We start from the raw sequence: 22830 nt of genomic DNA, 5'->3' as shown, positions 1-22830 counted from the left end.
GCCATCTCTACTTTCCTCTTGTGCCCATATATCACTACAGCATATGACTTGCACTTGTGGGCGGCGGTCACATAACCGACAGCGGCATCCAAACACTGACTATACCGACAACGGACGGGGTGAGTATTCTACCCCTCCCCATCCCATATCCTAACGTAAACCCCTAGTGCCTAACCATAACCCTCCCCAGGCCCTAACCTGTACCCCAATACTCGCCTTCGGGATGTCAGCTGTCGGTGTCCTGGCACCGGTATCCTGAGTAGTGTCGGGATTCCGGCATAGGTCTCTCCATCATATGACTGGCATTGAGGGCATTTTTCTAGAATACGTCTCTGGCAATCATCTCTGTGCATTATTTGTATCTTGGTTATCTGCAGTATATAGATGGCAGTGGGGGATTTCTTCATGCAGTATATAGCCAGCAGTTGTGGGAGTGATCGCTGCAACATACTGCTTTGAATGGCGAGTATGCTCTCTCTATTCAGAGGATAAATCCTTAATTCCTAGTATAGAAATATATAGGGGCCATGAATCTCTGGGTATAATAATGATGGTTATTCCCTTGTTACGAGAATGGCTAGCATTTGTTGTGTTGGCAAATTGTGGAAATGTTGGATATGCTGTGTGATGTTGGACCTTATTCAGAGATGTATGCAAACCTGATGGTTTATGTACTGTGTATCTCCGATGTTTGTTGAATATTGCATGGGCAGATCGGGTTCGGCGTTGTCAGACGCAGTGCGGCTCTAGACAACAGGTGAGTGACAGTTTGCAGCCATTCAGGGAAGGGGGTGGCGAGGGGATGCATTTTACAAAAGGGGGAGTGTTGACTTTGTTTTGTAGGCGTGTCGATGCCAGGCTTCAATGGCCCCAGCAGCGTGAAAACAGTGGTCATCCTGAATAACCAATATTCACACAGATGATCCGATGCTGCACCTGCAGCAGATCACCAAAGCATGGAGTGGGCTTCTTTCTGCTACAGACGCCTGCTGCTTTTGCATGATTTAATATAGCCGCTGCATACAAAGACACAGCAGCTGTGCAATATTGTCCATCTCTGAATCGGGCCCATTGTCCTGTACTTGGATATGTCCTTTAAAAGGATACTAAAAAAAAAATGTTTCCCCCTTAGACGCATTCTATTTTGTGTAACTGGTCATTAAGAAATTCTCACATAAGCTGTATCACTGCCACATGTTTTTTCTCACTAAAAATTATAGTAGGAGTATTGGACAGGTGTCCCAAGCATGGAAGCCCTACGGTTCTTCTGCACCACAGTAGTCTGGTTCCAGAGACATGGAATCTTCTTCTAGCCTGTTAGTGTGATATCACAAAGTCATAATATATATATACTCTTTTGCAGAAAATATAATGGGCATATAGAGAATAAACCTCTGACTGTTCCCAAAGATATTGACCTACATTTGGAAACAAAAACTGTTACAGAAGTTGACACTTTAGGTGAGTTTTATGCACATTTATATCTCATACAAAGCTATGCTATATAGATGATTCTAATGGGTTCCTTACCTTGCTTGATCTTTTACAGCACTGCATTATTTTCCGGAGTACCAGTGGTTGATAGACTTCACCGTTGCAGCTACTGTGGTATATTTGATAACAGAAGCGTACTACAGTCTAATGGTTCCATCGCAGGAGATGAATATTAGTATAGTCTGGTGTATGCTTGTCCTGGCATTTGCAATGTATCCTTTCTAATGGCTGGCGATTAATAATGGCTACATAAATACTTTTTTTTTGTGTATAATACATTTACTATCTTTAGAAGAGTTCAAATTTGTGTCAAATGTACTATTTTATGTTAGCCTTTAGTAAAGAGGACATTTTGCTTTCAGTGTGTTATCTGTAAGTGCACGCTAGTTTGCAGATCACATTCCCTCTCAAACAGCTTCAGTTCTATTGCACTCACATTTGTCATCATTATGAATAATGGTCCTGTAGCCTCATCGTATGGTTGTACCCAGTGTATTAAGGCTCAAGAGTAATATTTGTTTTTATTCCTTATAGTAACACACAAGTTTAAAAAAACAAAAACACATTTTTAAGGGCGGAATTCAATTGTTTTTGGGCACATCTAAGTAATGGACGGCCAGCGATGTTCAGTTGTTCTGCGGGTGCCCAGAACTTGCCCTGCACAAATGCATCTGTTTAAGATGCGCAAAGCTGCTTAACAGTTGCAAAGTATTGGGCTCACTGGCGAAACGGATAGTTTGGACACTCCAAAAGCCCAATTTTCCGTGGATCTCTGTTCGCCAGGAGGTAGTTAGCAGAAATAATGGGCGCCCGATGGAAAAACAATTTAATAACTCCCGTCGTACACCCCTTACTTATGGGCACTGATTATTGAATCCCCCCTAAAAGTGAAAACCAATTTGATTTTGTATTTTAAAGAATTGCCATCCTCTCAGGGCTACCTGCCACTCGCAGCCTGTGTGGTAGCAGAAATATAAATATACAATTTCTCTATCGTCCTAGTGGATGCTGGGGTTCCTGAAAGGACCATGGGGAATAGCGGCTCCGCAGGAGACAGGGCACAAAAAGTAAAGCTTTAGGATCAGGTGGTGTGCACTGGCTCCTCCCCCTATGACCCTCCTCCAAGCCTCAGTTAGATTTTTGTGCCCGGCCGAGAAGGGTGCAATCTAGGTGGCTCTCCTAAAGAGCTGCTTAGAAAAGTTTAGCTTAGGTTTTTTATTTTACAGTGAGTCCTGCTGGCAACAGGATCACTGCAACGAGGGACTTAGGGGAGAAGAAGTGAACTCACCTGCGTGCAGGATGGATTGGCTTCTTTGGCTACTGGACATTAGCTCCAGAGGGACGATCACAGGTACAGCCTGGATGGTCACCGGAGCCTCGCCGCCGGCCCCCTTGCAGATGCTGAAAAGAGAAGAAGGTCCAGAATCGGCGGCAGAAGACTCCTCAGTCTTCTTAAGGTAGCGCACAGCACTGCAGCTGTGCGCCATTGCTCTCAGCACACTTCACACGGCAGTCACTGAGGGTGCAGGGCGCTGGGAGGGGGGCGCCCTGGGAGGCAATGTAAACCTATTTTTTGGCAAAAAATACCTCACATATAGCCTCCGGGGGCTATATGGAGATATTTAACCCCTGCCAGAATCCGTTGAAGAGCGGGAGACGAGCCCGCCGAAAAAGGGGCGGGGCCTATCTCCTCAGCACACAGCGCCATTTTCCCTCACAGAAAGGCTGGAGGGAAGGCTCCCAGGCTCTCCCCTGCACTGCACTACAGAAACAGGGTTAAAACAGAGAGGGGGGGCACTAATTTGGCGTTAGAAATATATAAAAAGATGCTATAAGGGAAAACACTTATATAAGGTTGTCCCTATATAATTATAGCGTTTTGGTGTGTGCTGGCAAACTCTCCCTCTGTCTCTCCAAAGGGCTAGTGGGTCCTGTCCTCTATCAGAGCATTCCCTGTGTGTGTGCTGTGTGTCGGTACGTGTGTGTCGACATGTATGAGGACGATGTTGGTGAGGAGGCGGAGCAATTGCCTGTAATGGTGATGTCACTCTCTAGGGAGTCGACACCGGAATGGAGAATTACGTGATAATGTCAACACGCTGCAAGGTCGGTTGACGACATGAGACGGCCGACAAACAATTAGTACCGGTCCAGACGTCTCAAAAACACCGTCAGGGGTTTTAAAACGCCCGTTTACCTTAGTCGGTCGACACAGACACAGACACGGACACTGAATCCAGTGTCGACGGTGAATAAACAAACGTATTCCTTATTAGGGCCACACGTTAAGGGCAATGAAGGAGGTGTTACATATTTCTGATACTACAAGTACCACAAAAGAGGGTATTATGTGGGATGTGAAAAAACTACCTGTAGTTTTTCCTGAATCAGATAAATTAAATGAAGTGTGTGATGATGCGTGGGTTCCCCCCGATAGAAAATTATTGGCGGTATACCCTTTCCCGCCAGAAGTTAGGGCGCGTTGGGAAACACCCCTTAGGGTGGATAAGGCGCTCACACGCTTATCAAAACAAGTGGCGGTACCGTCTATAGATAGGGCCGTCCTCAAGGAGCCAGCTGACAGGAGGCTGGAAAATATCATATAAAAGTATATACACACATACTGGTGTTATACTGCGACCAGCGATCGCCTCAGCCTGGATGTGCAGAGCTGGGGTGGCTTGGTCGGATTCCCTGACTAAAAATATTGATACCCTTGACAGGGACAGTATTTTATTGACTATAGAGCATTTAAAGGATGCATTTCTATATATGCGAGATGCACAGAGGGATATTTGCACTCTGGCATCAAGAGTAAGTGCGATGTCCATATCTGCCAGAAGATGTTTATGGACACGACAGTGGTCAGGTGATGCAGATTCCAAACGGCACAAAGGTGTATTGCCGTATAAAGGAAGAGGAGTTATTTGGGGTCGGTCCATCGGACCTGGTGGCCACGGCAACTGCTGGAAAATCCACCGTTTTTACCCTAAGTCACATCTCTGCAGAAAAAGACACCGTCTTTTCAGCCTCAGTCCTTTCGTCCCTATAAGAGTCATATTTGCCCAGGGATAGAGGAAAGGGAAGAAGACTGCAGCAGGCAGCCCATTCCCAGGAACAGGAGCCTTCCACCGCTTCTGCCAAGCTCTCAGCATGACGCTGGGACCGTACAGGACCCCTGGATCCTACAAGTAGTATCCCAGGGGTACAGATTGGAATGTCGAAACGTTTCCCCCTCGCAGGCTCCTGAAGTCTGCTTTACCAAGGTATCCCTCCGACAAGGAGGCAGTATGGGAAAAAATTCACAAGCTGTATTCCCAGCAGGTGATAATCAAATTACCCCTCCTACAACAAGGAAAGGGGTATTATTCCACACTATATTGTGGTACTGAAGCCAGAAGGCTAGGTGAGACCTATTCTAAATCTAAAAAAATTTGAACACTTACAAAGGTTCAAATCAAGATGGAGTCACTCAGAGCAGTGATAACGAACAGGAAGAAGGGGACTATATAGTGTCCCGGGACATCAGGGATGCTTACCTCCATGTCCCAAATTTGCCCTTCTCACTAAGGGTACCTCAGGTTCGTGGTATAGAACTGTCACTGTCAGTTTCAGACGCTGCCGTTTGGATTGTCCACGGCACCCCGGGTCTTTACCAAGGTAATGGCCGAAATGATGATTCTTCTTCGAAGAAAAGGCGTCTTAATTACCCCTTACTTGGACGATCTCCTGATAAGGGCAAAGTCCAGGGAACAGTTGGAGGTCGGAGTAGCACTATCTCGGATACTGCTACAACAGCACGGATGGATTCTAAATATTCCAAAATCGCCGCTGATCCTGACGACACGTCTGCTGTGCCTAGGGATGATTCTGGACACAGTCCAGAAAAAGGTGTTTCTCCCGGATGAGAAAGCCAGGGAGTTATCCGAGCTAGTCAAGAACCTCCTAAAACCAGGAAAAGTGTCAGTGCATCATTGCACAAGGGTCCTGGTAAAAATGGTGGCTTCCTACGAAGCAATTCCATTCGGCAGATTTCACGCAAGAACTTTTCAGTGGGATCTGCTGGACAAATGGTCCGGATCGCATCTTCAGATGCATCAGCGGATAACCCTATATCCAAGGACAAGGGTGTCTCTCCTGTGGTGGTTACAGAGTGCTCATCTTCTAGAGGGCCGCAGATTCGGCATTCAGGATTGGATGCTGGTGACCACGGAGGCCAGCCCGAGAGGCTGGGGAGCAGTCACACAAGGAAAAAATTTCCAGGGAGTGTGATCAAGTCTGGAGACTTTTCTCCACATAAATATACTGGAGCTAAGGGTAAATTTATAATGCTCTAAGCTTAGCAAGACCTCTGCTTCAAGGTCAGCCGGTATTGATCCAGTGGGAAAAACATCACGGCAGTCGCCCACGTAAACAGACAGGGCGGCACAAGAAGCAGGAGGGCAATGGCAAAAACTGCAAGGACTTTTCGCTGGGCGGAAAATCATGTGATAGCACTGTCAGCAGTGTTTCATTCCGGGAGTGGAAACTGGGAAGCAGACTTCCTCAGCAGGCACGACCTCCACCCGGGAGAGTGGAAACTTCATCGGGAAGTTTTTCCACATGATGGTGAACCGTTGGGAAATACCAAAGGTGGACATGATGGCGTCCCGTCTGAACAAAAAACGGGACAGGTATTGCGCCAGGTCAAGAGACCCTCAGGCAATAGCTGTGGACGTTCTGGTAACACCGTGGGTGTACCAGTCGGTGTATGTGTTCCCTCCTCTGCTTCTCATACCTAAGGTACTGAGAATTATAAGACGTAGAGGAGTAAGAACTATACTCATGGCTCCGGATTGGCCAAGAAGGACTTGGTACCCGGAACTTCAAGAAATGCTCACAGAGGACTTATGGCCTCTGCCGCTAAGAAGGGACTTGCTTCAGCAAGTACCATGTCTGTTCCAAGACTTACCGCGGCTGCGTTTGACGGCATGGCGGTGGAACGCCGGATCCTAAGGGAAAAAGGCATTCCGGAAGAGGTCATTCCTACCCTGGTCAAAGCCAGGAAGGAGGTGACCGCACAACATTATCACCACATGTGGCGAAAATATGTTGCGTGGTGTGAGGCCAGGAAGGCCCCACGAAGAAATTTCAACTCGGTCGATTCCTGCATTTCCTGCAAACAGGAGTGTCTATGGGCCTCAAATTGGGGCCCATTAAGGTTCAAATTTCGGCCCTGTCGATTTTCTTCCAGAAAGAATTGGCTTCAGTTCCTGAAGTCCAGAAGTTTGTCAAGGGAGTATTGCATATACAACCCCCTTTTGTGCCTCCAGTGGCACTGTGGGATCTCAACGTAGTTCTGGGATTCCTCAAATCACATTGGTTTAAAACCAGTCAAATCTGTGGATTTGAAGCATCTCACATGAAAAGTGACCATGCTCTTGGCCCTGGCCTGGGCCAGGCGAGTGTCAAATTGGTGGGGTTTTTCTCAAAAAAGCCCATATCTGTTTGTCCATTCGGACAGGGCAGAGCTGCGGACTCGCCAGTTCTCTCCCTAAGGTGGTGTCAGTGTTTCACCTGAACCAGCTTATTGTGGTGCCTTGCGCCTACTAGGGACTTGGAGGACTCCAAGTTGCTGGATGTTGTCAGGGCCCTGAAAGTATAGGTTCCAGGACGGCTGGAGTCAGGAAAACTGACTTGCTGTTATCCTGTATGCACCCAACAAACTGGGTGCTCTTGCTTCTAAGCAGACTATTGCTAGTTGGATGTGTAATACAATTCAGCTTGCACATTCTGTGGCAGGCCTGCCACAGCCAAAATATGTAAATGCCCATTCCACAAGGAAGGTGGGCTCATCTTGGGCGGCTGTCCGAGGGGTCTCGGCTTTACAACTTTGCGGAGCGGCTATTTAGTCAGGGGCAAACACGTTTGTAAAATCCTACAAATTTGATACCCTGGCTAAGGAGGACCTGGAGTTCTCTCATTCGGTGCTGCAGAGTCATCCGCACTCTCCCGCCCGTTTGGGAGCTTTGGTATAATCCCCATGGTCCTTTCAGGAACCCCAGCATCCACTAGGACGATAGAGAAAATAAGAATTTACTTACCGATAATTCTATTTCTCGGAGTCCGTAGTGGATGCTGGGCGCCCATCCCAAGTGCGGATTATCTGCATTACTTGTACATAGTTACAAAAATCGGGTTATTATTGTTGTGAGCCATCTTTTCAGAGGCTCCGCTGTTATCATACTGTTAACTGGGTTCAGATCACAGGTTGTACAGTGTGATTGGTGTGGCTGGTATGAGTCTTACCCGGGATTCAAAATCCTTCCTTATTGTGTACGCTCGTCCGGGCACAGTATCCTAACTGAGGCTTGGAGGAGGGTCATAGGGGGAGGAGCCAGTGCACACCACCTGATCCTAAAGCTTTACGTTTTGTGCCCTGTCTCCTGCGGAGCCGCTATTCCCCATGGTCCTTTCAGGAACCCCAGCATCCACTACGGACTCCGAGAAATAGAATTATCGGTAAGTAAATTCTTATTATTTACAGTAGTAACATCTTTTTTTTCCTCTTGCGTCCTAGTGGATACTGGGGAACTGTACTTTAGTACTGTGGGGTATAGATCAGGTCCACTGGAGCCTGGCACTTTCAAAACTTTAGTGTGTGTATGTGTGTGCTGGCTCCTCCCTCTATGCCCCTCCTACCAGACTCTGTTGCGGCCCCTTTCCTATGTTGGATTAGCTGCTCACTGTTTGTGGTATATCCCCAACAGCGTCTCCAACAAGACCAAGCTGATGAACCGAATGTAAATAAATCATCGATTTCACAGGGTACACATGATAATCATCAGACGATGAAAGCTCTATATACTCTACTTCAGCATACGAAGAACAGGTAAAAGATATCAGCTAAATAAATAAGCTGAATAAATGAGAGCAAAAATAGGCTAGCTGTCAATAGAGGCAACAGAGTCTGGGGTAAAAAATAAGGCACTTCTATTTAAACGTCCCAAAAGGACCTCTGCACGAGGGCATAATTCAGGAAAAAGGTTTGGGTTGCACCCAATAAAGTAGAATGCCCAGTAAATGGGATTCCAATATCTTTTTCAACCTAGGGACTGTTTAAAATAGGGAAGTGCCTCCCAAAATAGATATGCATGTCATTGAGAATGCAAAAATCTATAGGGCTTCTGCCATCAAAAGAATAAGACCATATTGTCTTTGTCTGGGGCAGTCATAAGGCCAGCCAGGACTTCACCTTGCAATCTACGGCTACACTACACTGGATAGGCCCAAGCGCACTAGATTTTGGAAGCTAACCAGTGTTCGGCCTGGTTAGTTTTTGGAGGGGAGACCACCTTGAAATACCAGGTGCTGTAGGTACATTGGGCTGAGGTACTGGAAGACAGGTTTTCAGCGCCTGCAAGGGAGTAAGAATTCCATATAGCTCATATGAACACTAATTTTCGAGGGCATCCGCATAACAATCGCTGTTCAAGAACAGCTTGGTTAACATACATGGAAAGCTGATTCAGAATCTAAGAAGGTTCTGGAAATGTTTGCCTTGGCTGGAAGTTCTGTTGAATTAACAGTAATTCCGGAGTCCGAAATAGACTCCAAGAAGGTCACGTTTCCTTCCACATATAACCCCAAATCTAGGGGTCTGGTTCAGCCTTGTCGATCATAAAGGAACATAACAGCCCCAATACAATAAGTTTGGTAAGGCAAAGAAGCAAAGGCAACCAGAGGCCAGCTTCCAAACCAGACGCCATCAGCATGATGGTGCGGGTCTCCTTCTGGCGGATTCCAGAAGGATAAGGGTCCGACTTCTTCAATTTGCACAGATTTGATAGCAATCTACAGATAGATTCCTGGGTGCAAGAAGCGGTATTTCTAAGGTTATATTTTCCCTTCTGGAACCATTCTCGTAAACAGGTTTCGGTCTCAGCTCATTTCGGGTGGAGGCGTAGGCGAGGGATTTGCATGAAGCAATTCAGAAAATATTTTGTCAGGAATAGTCATTCCAGTAACCCATGCACAATGGGGGGGTTATTCCCACCTGGGTCAAAAACAATCCCTCGCCCCATTATCAATTTCCAAAACAGAGAAATTTGGGCGGTTTACGTGGAGGCAACTCCATAGTTGGGTGGGGAGCCAATATATTATATGGTATTCCCGGATAAGTCAGGAATCTTACCTTCAGGCTCCTATAACACTGTCTATCAGTGTTATCTCAAGGTTTACCATCCTTCAGCAAAATTTCAATTAGGCCTTACCCTTTAGGTTAGCCACAGCCCCAGAGTATTTACCAAAATTATTAGTAGAGGTTAAGAAAATTGCCGTACCTTGACCACCTTCCAATCCTGACACAAATACAGGAAAAGTTCTGTGTCATCAACAACATACAAATAACTTGTCTGCAAAGGCACGGATGGTTCGTAAATTGGATCATCTTTGGTTCCGTAACAACTCACGGTTGTGCTATACTGAAGTAGAGTCTGCAGAAAGTAGTTACCTCGGAACAAGATATCCAAGGCAAAGCTAGGAGAGTGGTTACAATGTCAAACAATTTCAATTCACGCAGCAATGCGAATGATGGGTTTGGTGGTGTTAACAAATACACATGGTGGAGTGGGCATAATTCCACTCAAGACTTTTTCAGTATCTCCTCCATCTAAGGCCGCATCACACTGGATATGTCCAATCTCAATTGATGTTGGAAGTTAAGCAGTGTTGTACCTGGTTAAATTCTCTGAGCGCCAGACCATCTGTGAATGCCAGGTGCTGTAGATGGGCCAGATGGACAGTACACAAACAAGTACGTGGTACTGGCAAAAAAAAGGTAAGAAGTAGCCTGGGGGCTACAGACCTTCCATCTAGATCAGAGGATACCTTTTTTCTTCTTGGATATCAGGTGGGGAAATTCTGACAACAAATACAAGTCTTCACGGCTATGGAAGCCATTATCCGGAAAATTATGATTCCAGGGATAATGAACCACAGAAGAAAGGTGCCTGCTAATAAATCTGTTAGCACTTCAGGCCATATACTGGGTCCTGATTCAGGCACGGGACATTCCTAAAGGAAGATCTGTCCAGATCCGCAAGGACAAGGAAATGGCAGTAGTGTACCTCAACTTTCAGAGAGGAACACGCAGATAAATAAGCACGAAAGGAGGTAAATCACATACTAAAGTGTGCAGAACTCCATCTTCCAGCCTTGTCCGCAGGGTGTGTTCCGGGAGTCCTAAACTGAAGAGCTGATTTCTCAGTCGACATGTCATTCAGGTAAATGAATGGGCTTTGCACCCTAAGGTCATTTCAGACTCGGGTAGACAGGTGGGCTTGGCCAGAGATGATTCTCATGGTGTCCCATCTGAGCAACAAGCCATAATAGGGTCAGGAACAAAGGAAGTGATCCTTGTGGATGTCTTTTTAATGGGAAATTTATTTCTCTTATGTGTTTCTCAAATCATCCTGCTACTCAGTAGAGTGAGGAAAATACAACAAAGATGCCGAGATTCTAATAAGCCCTGGCTTGGCCCAGAAGGTGTTGGTACACGGATCCGCAAAAAATGTTGAATATTTTTTCTGTTTACTCTACGCCCAGACTAAGACAGGGTCCTTGATTATCTCAGATATCTGGATCAACTGTTTTGATGGCGTGGCTCTTGAAATCTATATACTGAAGTCCAGAGGATTCTCACAAATGCTCAGAGCAAGGAAAAACTTGATTGACTCGTATTTAACCAAATAGCGCAAGCTTATATTCATTGGTGCAATAAAAGAAGTATGGTCCCGAAATCCAGGGTTTTAGCATTCTTTCAAACAGGAATAGATAAAGGTTTAGCGGTGGCTTCCTTGGAAATACAAGTGTCAGCATTGACTGTATGGTTCCGAAAGAAAAACAAAATGCAGGATGTGCGCACTTTTTCCCAGGGAATGCTACGCATTCAACCTTCCCTTTTTTCTACTACAGGGTCAGGGAATCTAAATCTAGTCCTCAAAGCCTGTCAAGTTGCTCTGTTTAAACCACTAAGTGAAGTGGATTTTAAATGGTTGACAGCTAAAGTTCTCGTTCGGCTGACTATGGCATCAGCTAGAAGAGTGTCGGATTTAGGAGCACTGTCATGTTAATCTCCTTTTCTGATGTCATCCAGATAAAGTAGTTCTCAGAACTAGGTCTGGGTATTTTCCTAAGGGGTGATCTATATTCCACCTTAATGAAGATATTATGGTCCTGGTTTTTCAGGAATCAGGATTTTCTGCGGGAGATGCGTCGCTGGACGTAGTCCGGGCGTTAAGGATCTACATGGATCGTACCAGTGCCATTAGAAAGACAAATTCTCTTTTAATCCTCTACGGTTTTCACAAGCGGAGATGGCCTGCTACTAAACGGACGCTAGCAAGATGGCTTCGAATGCCGATTTCAGAAGCATATTCTTAAGCTGATCTCCCTGTTCCGGCTAATGTCTCTGCTCACTCTACATGTAAGGTAGGTCATTCATGGGTAGCACAATATTGTACTTGAGCAGAACAGATATGTAAGGCAGCCACATGGCTTCCAATAAACACATTCAATCAGACATTATACCTGGGATATCTTTGCCTCTCATGATGCTCAATTGGGACGTGAAGTTCTCCTATTAATCAGGAGCGTCCTCACCACTAAAAATTGCTTTGGGAAGTCCCAATGTTATCCTGTGGATAACCTGTGGATCCTGCCGGAGAAATATACGTTATGGTAAGAACTTACCGTTGATAATGGTATTTCTCCTATGTCCACAGGTTTCCACAGGGATCCCACCCTGACGAACCTGATTTGAGAATCTTTATACTCACTAAACTCTTCCCTTTTGCATGGAAGGGTGTGCATGTGTGTTCTTCTCACCCGAATAGGGTTCTACATAATGCTCCTGCCTAAATGCTTTGGAAACAACTGATTTGACTCAGTCATTGGGCGGGATTATATGGACGAGCCCGGTGCATTCTGGGAGGCCAGAAAGCCTGTGATCGTTTGGTGCCAATCCGCTGTTGCTCCATCATATCCCAGTGTTATCCTGTGGAAACCTGTGGACATAGGAGAAATACCGTTATCAACGGTAAGTTCTTACCATAACGTATATTTTTAGCATTTACTAATACAACGCCAGCATATTCCATTGCGCTTTCCAAGTGTAATATGGTTAATAGTGTAGTACACTTTTAATTTAATCATGATTTCTCTTACGTCCTAGAGGATGCTGGGGTCCATATTAGTACCATAGGATATAGACTGGTCCACCAGGAGCCATTGGCACTTTAAGAGTTTAACAGTGCGGGCTGGCTCCTCCCTCTATGCCCCTCCTACCAGACCCAGTTTAGAAAATGTGCCCGGAGGAGCCGGTCACAGCTAAGGGAGCTCTACAGAGCTTCTTTAGTAAAAGTTTTTTTTTAGAGTTTGTTATTTTACAGGGAGGCTGCTGGCAACAGCCTCCCTGCATCGAGGAACTGAGGGGGGGAGCAGTGTCCGCCCTGCGGGGTCTGAGTCACTGTCTCCGCTGACTGGACACTGAGCTTCAGAGGGGATAGATCGCTCCCCGCCGCAGGGGAACGCTCACCCTGGCAGCATGCCGCCACCCCCTTGCAGAGCTGAAGTGTGGTGAGTGAGTCATCGGCTCCCTGACAAGTGGGGAGCTGATGTGAAGATGGCGGGTAGGGTAGTACTGACCGCTCCAGGGGCACAGCGGTACATTGTGCGGCGCTGTGAGGGGCGCCCTGTGCCGGCGCATTAACTCTACACTGACCAGAAAGCGTGTCGGGATCCTCGGATCTCAGCCAGCACAAAATCCTCAGGCCTGTATAATCTTGGATGAGCGGGAAGACAGCGCCATTAAGGGGGCGAAGCTTCTCAGAGCTGACCTAGCAGCGTTCAGCGCCATTTTCCTGCCTGCTGACACGCTGCCTGTGAAGAGCAGTCCATCCATAGCAACTCCAGTTATCTGTACGGTACCAGGGAGTTGTAGAAGGGAGGGGAGGCTGTGTATAGACTGTGTCACCTATTAAGGGACACAGTCAGTGCTTGTTAAGGGTCTCCCTATACTTGTATAGCGCTGTGTGTGGGTTGGCTCCAATCTCTGTGTCTCTCTGCCATTCTTGGGGGTGAAACTCTGTCTGCCCTGTACCCTGTGTGTATGTGGGGTGTGCAAGCAACCATGTCTAGAGAGACTGTCTCATATGCTGCAGAGGATATATCTTCTCGGGAAGATCCCATCCCATGTAATCAGGATTGCACTGTTGTAGCGCAGATCCCGACTAGGGAACCGGAGAGGTTAGCCTCTTATGGGGGCTATTTCTCAGATTTCTGAAAGGGTTGCAAGGACTGAGCATGCAACTCGGGTATTGCAGTCCTCTGTGACAGTATGGTCTGATACTGCTCACCCGGGGCCCCCTGCGGTACATTCTCACAAATGTGCTCTTGCCCAAATTACGCAGGATGACACGGATACTGATTCTGACACAGCAGACGGTGATGGCGATGTGTCAAGGGGGACGGCATCTTTTGCTAAGGGGGTGCAGTTGATGATTGAGGCCATGCGGGATGTGTTACATATTTCTGACGCACCTCCTGAGCAGGTTGAGGAGGTTTTTTTTCACAGATGGTAAGAAAGCCCCTCTCACCTTCCCTGCTTCTAAGGAATTAAATGCCATTTTTTAAAAGGCCAGGGAAAACACCGAGAAAAAATTCCAGATCCCTAAAAGGGTTCTGGTTGCTTTTCCCTTCCCGGAAGACGATAGGAAAAAATGGGAGTCCCCGCCTATAGTTGACGCCTCTGTTTCCAGGCTGTCAAAACAAGTGGTTTTGCCTGTCCCTGGATCTACCGCGTTGAAAGACCCGGCGGATCGCAAGGTGGATGCTACGCTCAAATCCATATACACGGCTTCAGGGGCGATGCTGCGGCCTACTATTGCCTGTGCATGGATTTCAAAAGCAATAGCAAAGTGGTCAATCACTCTGCAGGAGGATTTGACTACGATGGATAAAGGTGACGTTGATTTGTTTTTACGTAACACACAGGATTCTGCAGGGATTCTGGTGGAATCCATGAAGGATCTGGGTTCCATGGCTGCGGGGATCTCCTCCATGTCCGTCTCGGCTCGCAGGGGTGTTTGGCTGCGCCAATGGTCTGCGGACGCGGAATCCAGGAAAAGTGTGGAGAGCATACCCTATACAGGTCAGGCTCTGTTTGGGGAGGCGCTGGATGCGTGGATTGCCAGAGCTACAGCGGGTAAGTCTCCTTTTCTCCCCTCAGCTGCACCAGCTACGAAGAAGCCTTTTTCTCCCAACACGTCACAGCCCTTTCGGCCCACTAGGACTAGAAAGAACAAGCCCTCTCACACCTACTTTGGAGGTGATCGTGCCAAATCCAAAAAGCCTGCTCCCGCAGGTTCCCAGGACCAAAAGCCTGCTTCTGGTGCCTCAAAGTCCTCAGCACGACGGTGCACCGCACAGCCTGGAAGTAGTTCAGGTGGGAGCGAGACTCTGGCATTTCAGCCACGTCTGGGTGTCGTCCAGCCTGGATACAGGATATCGTGTCCCGGGGGTACAGGCTGGAGTTTCAAACGCTCCCACCTCACCGATTCTTCAAATCAGGCTTGCCGTCTTTTTACTGGATGCTATCTGAAAATTGGTATTGTTGGAGGTCATTGTTCCAGTTCCACCTCATCAGCTGAACAAAGGTTACTATTCGAACCTTTTTGTGGTACCGAAGCCGGATGGTTCGGTCAGGCCAATTCTAAACTTGATATCATTGAACCCTTATCTCAGGGACTTCAAATTCAAAATGGAGTCTCTGCGATCGGTTATCTCAGGACTGACGGAAGGGGAGTTCCTGGTGTCCCTGTACATCAAGGATGCATACCTCCACATTCCCATTTGGTTGCCGCATCAGGCTTACCTCAGGTTTGCACTGTTAGACGATCACTATCAGTTTCAGGCACTGCCATTCGGTCTCTCCACAGCACCGAGGATCTTCACGAAGGTGATGGCATAGATGATGGTTCTCCTCCGCAAGCAGGGGGTGAACATAATTCCGTATCTGGACGACCTGCTGATCAAGGCATCGGTCAGAGAGAAGTTGTTAAGATCCATTGCTCTCACGACACATCTGCTCAAGGGGCATGGTTGGATCCTGAACCTTCCAAAGTCTCATCTGGAGCCGACAAGGAGGCTGTCTTTCCTGGGGATGATCCTCGACACGAAGGTGCAGAGGGTGTTTCTAGCGGTGGAGAAAGCGTTGGTGATTCAAACAATGGTCCGGGATGTCTTGAAGCTGGCCCGGGTATCTGTTCATCAGTGCATGCGCCTTCTGGGGAAGATGGTTGCCTCCTATGAGGCTCTGCAGTACGGAAGGTTTCACGCTCGGTCCTTTCAACTGGATCTCTTGGACCAGTGGTAGGGATCTCACCTACTTATGCACCAGAGGATACATCTGTTTCGCCGAAAGCAAGGATTTCGCTCCTCTGGTGGCTGCAACTACCTCACCTTCTGGAGGGCCGAAGGTTCGGAGTTCAGGACTTGATCCTTCTAACCACGGATGCAAGTCTAAGAGGTTGGGGAGCAGTCGCTCAAGAGGAAACCTTCCAAGGAAGGTGATCAAGTCAGGAATCCCTTCTTCCGATAAATATCCTGGAGCTAAGAGCCGTATACAACGGCCTTCTTCAAGCGGCACACCTTCTACAGGATCGGGCTGTTCAGGTGCAGTCGGACAACATGACCACAGCGGCCTACATAAACCGACAAGGCGGAACGAAGAGCAGGGCTGCAATGTCAGAGGTGACAAGATTCCTCCTCTGGGGCAGAAAGGCACGCTGTAGCGATGTCAGCAGTCTTCATTCTGGGAGTCGACAACTGGGAAGCGGACTTCCTCAGCAGAAACTATCTCCATCCAGGAGAGTGGGGCCTCCACCCGGAGGGGTTCTAGGTGGTAACCGGTTAGTGGGGGGTTCCTCACATAGACATGATGGCCTCCCGCCTCAACAAGAAGCTGCAGAGGTACTGTTCCAGGTCGAGAGACCCACAAGCAGTGGCGGTGGACGCACTGGTAACACAGTGTGTGTTCCCGTCAGTGTATGTGTTCCCTCCACTTCCTATCATTCCAAGAGTTCTACAGCTTGTAAAAAGAACAAAGGTTCTGGCAATCCTCATTGCTCCGGACTGGCCAAGGAGGGCTTGGTATGCAGATCTACCGGATCTCCTCCTGGAAGATCCAAGGCCTCTGCCTCTTCAGGAGGATCTTCTACTGCAGGGGCCGTTCGCTTATCAAGACTTACCACGGCTACGTTTGACGGCATGGCGGTTGAGTTCCAGATCTTAACTCGGAAGGGTATTCTGAGCGAGGTTATTCCTACCCTGATACAGGCTAGGAAGGCGGTAACGTCTAAACATTACCATCGCATTTGGAAAAAGTATGTGTCTTGGTGTGAATCCAAGAAGTTTCCTGCGGTGGAGTTTCAACTTGGACGGTTTCTCCTTTTCCTGCAAGCAGGTGTGGATTTGGGCCTGAGATTGGGCTCCATCAAGGTCCAGATTTCAGCCTTATCCATTTTCTTCCAGAAACAATTGGCTGTCCTCCCTGAGGTTCAGACCTTATTGAAAGGGGTTCTGCACATCCAGCCCCCTTTTGTGGTGCCAACGGCACCATGGGATCTTGATGTGGTGTTGCAGTTCCTGCAATCGGATTGGTTTGAGCCTCTACAGGAGGCTGAAATCAAGTTTCTCACATGGAAGGCGGTAACTTTGTTGGCCTTGGCTTCTGCTCGACGTGTGTCGGAATTGGGGGCTTTGTCCTGTAAAAGTCCCTATCTGGTCTTCTCAGGACTTGTCCACAGTTCCTTCCTAAGGTTGTGTCGGCTTTTCATATCAACCAACCTATTGTGGTGCCAGTGGCTACTGAGTCCTCAATTGCTTCAAAGGCTTTGGATGTTGTGAGGACTTTGAAGATTTATGTGAAGAGGACTGCTCGTCTCAGGAAATCTAACCCTCTGTTTGTCCTCTATGAGCCTAAGAAAATTGGGTGTCCTGCTTCTAAGCAGTCGATTTCTCGCTGGATCAGGTTCACCATCCAGCATGCCTATTCTATGGCAGGATTGCCGTGTCCGAAATCGGTTAAGGCCCACTCTACTCGTAAAGTGGGTTCTTCCTGGACAGCTGCCCGGGGTGTCTCGGCCTTGCAGCTTTGCCGAGCAGCTACTTGGTCTGGTACGAACACGTTTGCTAAGTTTTACAAGTTCGATACTTTGGCCTCTGATGACCTCAAGTTTGGTCAATCAGTTCTGCAGAAGCCTGCGCGCTCTCCTTCGCGTTCTGGGAGCTTTGGTACATCCCCATGGTACTAATATGGACCCCAGCTTCCTCTAGGACGTAAGAGAAAAAAGGATTTTAATTACCTACCGGTAAATCCTTTTCTTGTAGTCCGTAGAGGATGCTGGGCGCCCGCCCAGCGCTTCTTTATCCTGCAGTGGTTATTTGGTTCAGTACTACCTGGTTCCTAGGTAAGTTCTGTGTTTGTTCCTGTTTCAGTACTATTTCAGCTATTGCTGAGTTCTCCGGCCTGTTGGCCGGATTTGCCTTATTGTGTGAGCTGGTATGAATCTCGCCACTATCTGTGTATTTCCTTCTCTCGAAGTATGTTGTCTCCTCGGGCACAGTTTCTAGACTGAGTCTGGTTGGAGGGGCATAGCCCACACTGTTAAACTCTTAAAGTGCCAATGGCTCCAGTGGACCCGTCTATAGCCCATGGTACTAATATGGACCCCAGCATCCTCTACGGACTGCGAGAAAAGGATTTGCCGGTAGGTAATTAAAATCCTATTTTACAGACTTATCTATATATGATTTGTTACATGGGTTTTTTATGGCACCACAGTCAAATGACATTACGTAACTATTTGCATTTTCATGATTTTACTAAGAAGATTGTGATGGTTTTAGATCTAAATTTGTCAGGAGCTCTGTAAAGATTGGGCACACTCCTCAGCACATCCATCCCTAAATGGTGACAGCTAAACTTAATCCAGCAATATAAAGATCTTTGTTTTTCTTGACTGTTCATGTCCAGAAAAGTGCTATTCTCTCTGACAACCCATTACTTTAAAGTTGAAGATGGCGGGGAGAGATCTGTGTGTATTACATTCGGATTCTTTTTCTTTGTCAAAGCCATGGCAATCCTCATTGTGACAGAGAACTATTTGGAGTTCGGACTAGAGACTGGTGAGCAAGCTACAGAAATGTGGTACAGTATTTGCACAAATAGAACATAGCGCTGCATTTAGTGGAGAATGTTTTCCATTACTGCCTGCCATTGTAAAGCTTAAGCAAATATTACAAATTATATATGCGGTCAATGGACCTAATTCAGAGTTGATTGTAGCAGCAAATTTGTTAGCAGTTGGGCAAAACCATGTGCACTGCAAGGGGGTAGATGAAACATGTGCAGAGAGAGTTAGATTTGGGTGGGGTGTGTTGAAACTGAAATCTATATTGCAGTGTAAAAATAAAGCAGCCAGTATTTACTCTGCATAGAAACAAAATAACCCACCCAAATCTAACTGTCTCTGCACATGTTATATCTGTCACACCTGCAGTGCACATGGTTTTGCCCAACTGCTAACAAATTTGCTGCTGCGATCAACCCGGAATTACCCCCTATATGCCTGTGCGTGTATTTGGGAAATATATATAAACATAAAGACCTATGTCATACGGCATCTGCTTCAGTTGTAATTCTTCGTAAATTCCAGTCAGTTACTACATTTTCCACACCTCCACATTTGAATTTTTACTTTGACCAGTATGTCTGTATACCCGTCATACAGATGTACAGCAGCAATTGCGCCCGGTTTACGCACAACTCTGCATTAGGTATTCAGTGAGCAAAACCATGCTGCACTGCGGTCTATGTGCCTAATTCAGAGTTGAAAAACAAACAAAAATCAACCACCTGCGCGCCTTGCTTATGGACAGGCTGCTGGAACTTAAAAGTGACTAACGCCAATCACTAAACAACAATACAAACAAGGAAAAAGTTCCTGCGCACTGAACAGAAAGGGTATCTGACACTGTAAATTAGGTGTCTGTGGATGGTAGAACCCAAATGCTGATATGTCTCAATCAGAAAAATAATAAATAAACAATCCCAATAGAGTCAATTGGAGTCGCAGTCAAATAAAAAGTCACTGGTTATTATAGAAGTCTCTTATTTGGTCTCCTCATGGATCTTCCAAACTGTGCAAATGGCCAATGGTAGTGAACTTGTAACTAGTCGTCCCACTGTAAGTCAGTTCTCTGTCATTGTCCTCAATTGGTTCACATGGAAGACAAATAATGGAGAATTGTAGTGCAGACGTACAAAATTTTATTACAGGTTGAGTATCCCATATCCAAATATTCCGAAATACGGAATATTCCGAAATACAGACTTTTTTGAGTGAGATAGTGAAACTTGTGTTTTTTGATGGCTCAACTTTGTTTAACACACAAAGTTATTAAAAATAATGTATTAAATGACCTTCAGGCTGTGTGTATAAGGTGTATATGAAACATAAATGAATTGTGTGAATGTACACACACTTTGTTTAATGCACAAAGTTATAAAAAATATTGGCTAAAATTGCCTTCAGGCTGTGTGTATAAGGTGTACATGACACATAAATGCATTCTTTGATTAGATTTAGGCCCCATCACCATGATATCTCATTATGGTATGCAATTATTCCAAAATACGGAAAAATCCGATATCCAAAATACCTCTGGTCCCAAGCATTTTGGATAAGGGATACTCAACCTGTATTACAAGTTCACAATTAAAAATGGTAGATAAAATTAGCACGCGTACCCAAAGTGACCTTCAGTGGAAGGCACAATTTCACACACATAGGGGTAATTATGAAGCTTCCCCTATTAAGCTGTACCTTCACCAGGTCCTGGGCAGCAAAACACCAACGCGTTTCAACCTGTAGGGTCTTTGTCAAGGTGTCTTAATTGTAAACTTGTAGTAATAAAATTTTGTACGTCTGCACTACGATTCTCCATTATTTGTCTCCCATGTGAACCAATTGAGGACAATGACAGGGAACTGACTTACAGTGGAACGACTAGTTACAAGTTCACTACCATTGGCCATTTGCACAGTTTGGAAAATCCATGAGGAGACCAAATAAGAGACTTCTATAATAACCAGTGACTTTTTATTTGACTGCGACTCCAATTGACTCTATTGGGATTGTTTATTTATTATTTTTCTGATTGAGACATATCAGCATTTGGGTTCTACCATCCACAGACACCTAATTTACAGTGTCAGATACCCTTTCTGTTCAGTGCGCAGGAACTTTTTCCTTGTTTGTATTCTAATTCAGAGTTGATCGTACCAGCAAATTTGTTAGCAGTTGAGCAAAACCATGTGCACTGCAGGGGGGGCAGATGTAACATGTGCAGAGAGAGTTAGATGTTGGTGGGGTGTGTTCAATCTGAAATCTAAATTGCAGTGTAAAAAAAAAGCAGCCAGTTTTTACCCTGCACAGAAACAATATACCCCACCAAATCTAACTCTCTCTGTACTTGTTACATCTGCCCCACCTAACTTTTTTGGTTTGCTAACAACTTTGAATAACCTCCTTAATACTGACTATTCCATTGCACAACAACAAATGTTAAAGGATTAAAATATGTTGTTGGAAGCACTATTTATTGACCTCAAGTATTAATATGTCTGCAGTATTGGATCTGAGTTGGGGGAGGGGGGTCCTTCACTTGTTAAATATCTCCAGTTCCATTTCAGAAATAGTGTTTCTGACTGTTGATTTTAATTTATTTTTCTCTAGGTTTTTCAAATTTTTCAGAAAGTGCTGTTAAGTTTTTGAAAAAGCAAGGCTTAGACTCCCAGTAAGTAGTCCTGGAATCTTGGCTTTCCTAGGCTGTTCACATACTGCTATTTATTACAATAGCTATGCTAACATTTAAAAACAGTATGGTTTTCATTTAGGTAATGATGTCTACCTAATGTAAATCTTGAATATGAATCTCATGCACCTTGTTTGTTTGTGGAATAGGGAAGGATCACCTGCAACCACTAGCTATCTCTAATAAATAACGAAGAAGACATACAGATGGGTCCACGTTTACCTTGACCTTTAATAGGATTAACTGAGACTGGCCAGTCGGACTTAATCCCCTGCTGTAATGATTTAAGCCCAGTACCCACGGGCCGATGCAGGAGAGATGTGTGCTGAGCGAACCGCTCAGCACACATCTCTCCTGCCGCTCAGCACAGCGCGATCTGTGCTGAGCGTGCGGGGGGAGACGGGGGGGCCGCTCACTTCACCCAGCGGGTGCAGTGAGCGACCCGCTAGATTGGCCTGCATGCAGGCCAATCTAGCAGCAGCGATAGCGATGTGCGGGGCCGCGCATCGCTATCGCTGAGGGGCTACACACGGAGCGATCATGCTGATATTCTAAGCAATCTAGTCAGATTGCTTAGAATATCGCTCCGTGAGTACCCCCATTTAATACCCTGCTGTATTGTTCTCTGTATTGTATTGCAGCTGAGAACAATAGATGAAGGGTTTATGCTAATAAATCATGTTGTGCCTAGGCGCAGAAAACTAGTCAAGATAACCGTGGACCCATCTGTACTGTATATACAATCAGGAAATAATGTAGAGTTAAAGCAGTTTCCAGTTTGTTGTTTGACGTGTTTGTAGAGTATCAATAATGGATTCCCAAACAACAACAAAAAAGCCTTCTGTTTTTTGTTCTTTTACATTTAAAAAGAGATTGTTAACCTGCTTATACCTTCCCATCCACTGCCATTTAAAGTTAATTAAACTGACACATGTTATTATGGAACTGGCATAGCCTGGGGAACATCACTATTTGTAGCAGCCCGCTGGGACTCTGGCTACGGGAAGAGAACCTTAGTAAAAGGTTATGTCTAGAGGGAAGTGCTGCTTTAACTTAATGGAAATAAAGACTTTTATTTGGGACTGTTGATGCAATTGTTGATGCAAGCTTACCCCTTTGGTAAACATGGATAAAAAGGACTATGGTATTGCCGTTTGACCATTGTGAGTAAGATTGCTATTTATTTCTCATACAGAGGCCCAGTGTCCAAGCTGACGTTTAAGTTATTACTGGCTGTGCTGTGTTCTCTGATTGGTGCTTTCCTGACATTCCCTGGCCTGCGTTTAGCTCAGATGCATCTTGATGCCCTAAACCAAACAAGAGATACACTGACACAGTAAGTACCAGAACCTCTTTATTTTATTATTTGATTCATTGCACCAAGTCTGGAGTTTTTATAATATAGGCATACTTCGTTTT

The 22830-nt window shown here is 46.0% G+C and overlaps 1 protein-coding gene across 3 annotated transcripts in view; it reads left to right on the top strand.

The window, feature by feature from the left end:
• TMEM161B (transmembrane protein 161B) overlaps positions 1-22830 on the top strand; it is a 97946-nt gene that overhangs the window by 41073 nt on the left and 34043 nt on the right. For all 3 annotated transcript variants that reach the window (XM_063963971.1, XM_063963970.1, XM_063963972.1), the window contains 5 exons: positions 1364-1461; positions 1550-1706; positions 18569-18720; positions 21333-21393; positions 22607-22747. In XM_063963971.1, coding sequence (XP_063820041.1) covers positions 1364-1461; positions 1550-1706; positions 18569-18720; positions 21333-21393; positions 22607-22747 — 609 coding nt within the window. The remainder of the gene's footprint in view (positions 1-1363; positions 1462-1549; positions 1707-18568; positions 18721-21332; positions 21394-22606; positions 22748-22830) is intronic.

This window comes from Pseudophryne corroboree, chromosome 1 (assembly GCF_028390025.1).
Source record: "Pseudophryne corroboree isolate aPseCor3 chromosome 1, aPseCor3.hap2, whole genome shotgun sequence".
NCBI lineage: Eukaryota > Metazoa > Chordata > Amphibia > Anura > Myobatrachidae > Pseudophryne > Pseudophryne corroboree.
This window is presented reverse-complemented; position numbering and strand designations above follow the sequence as displayed.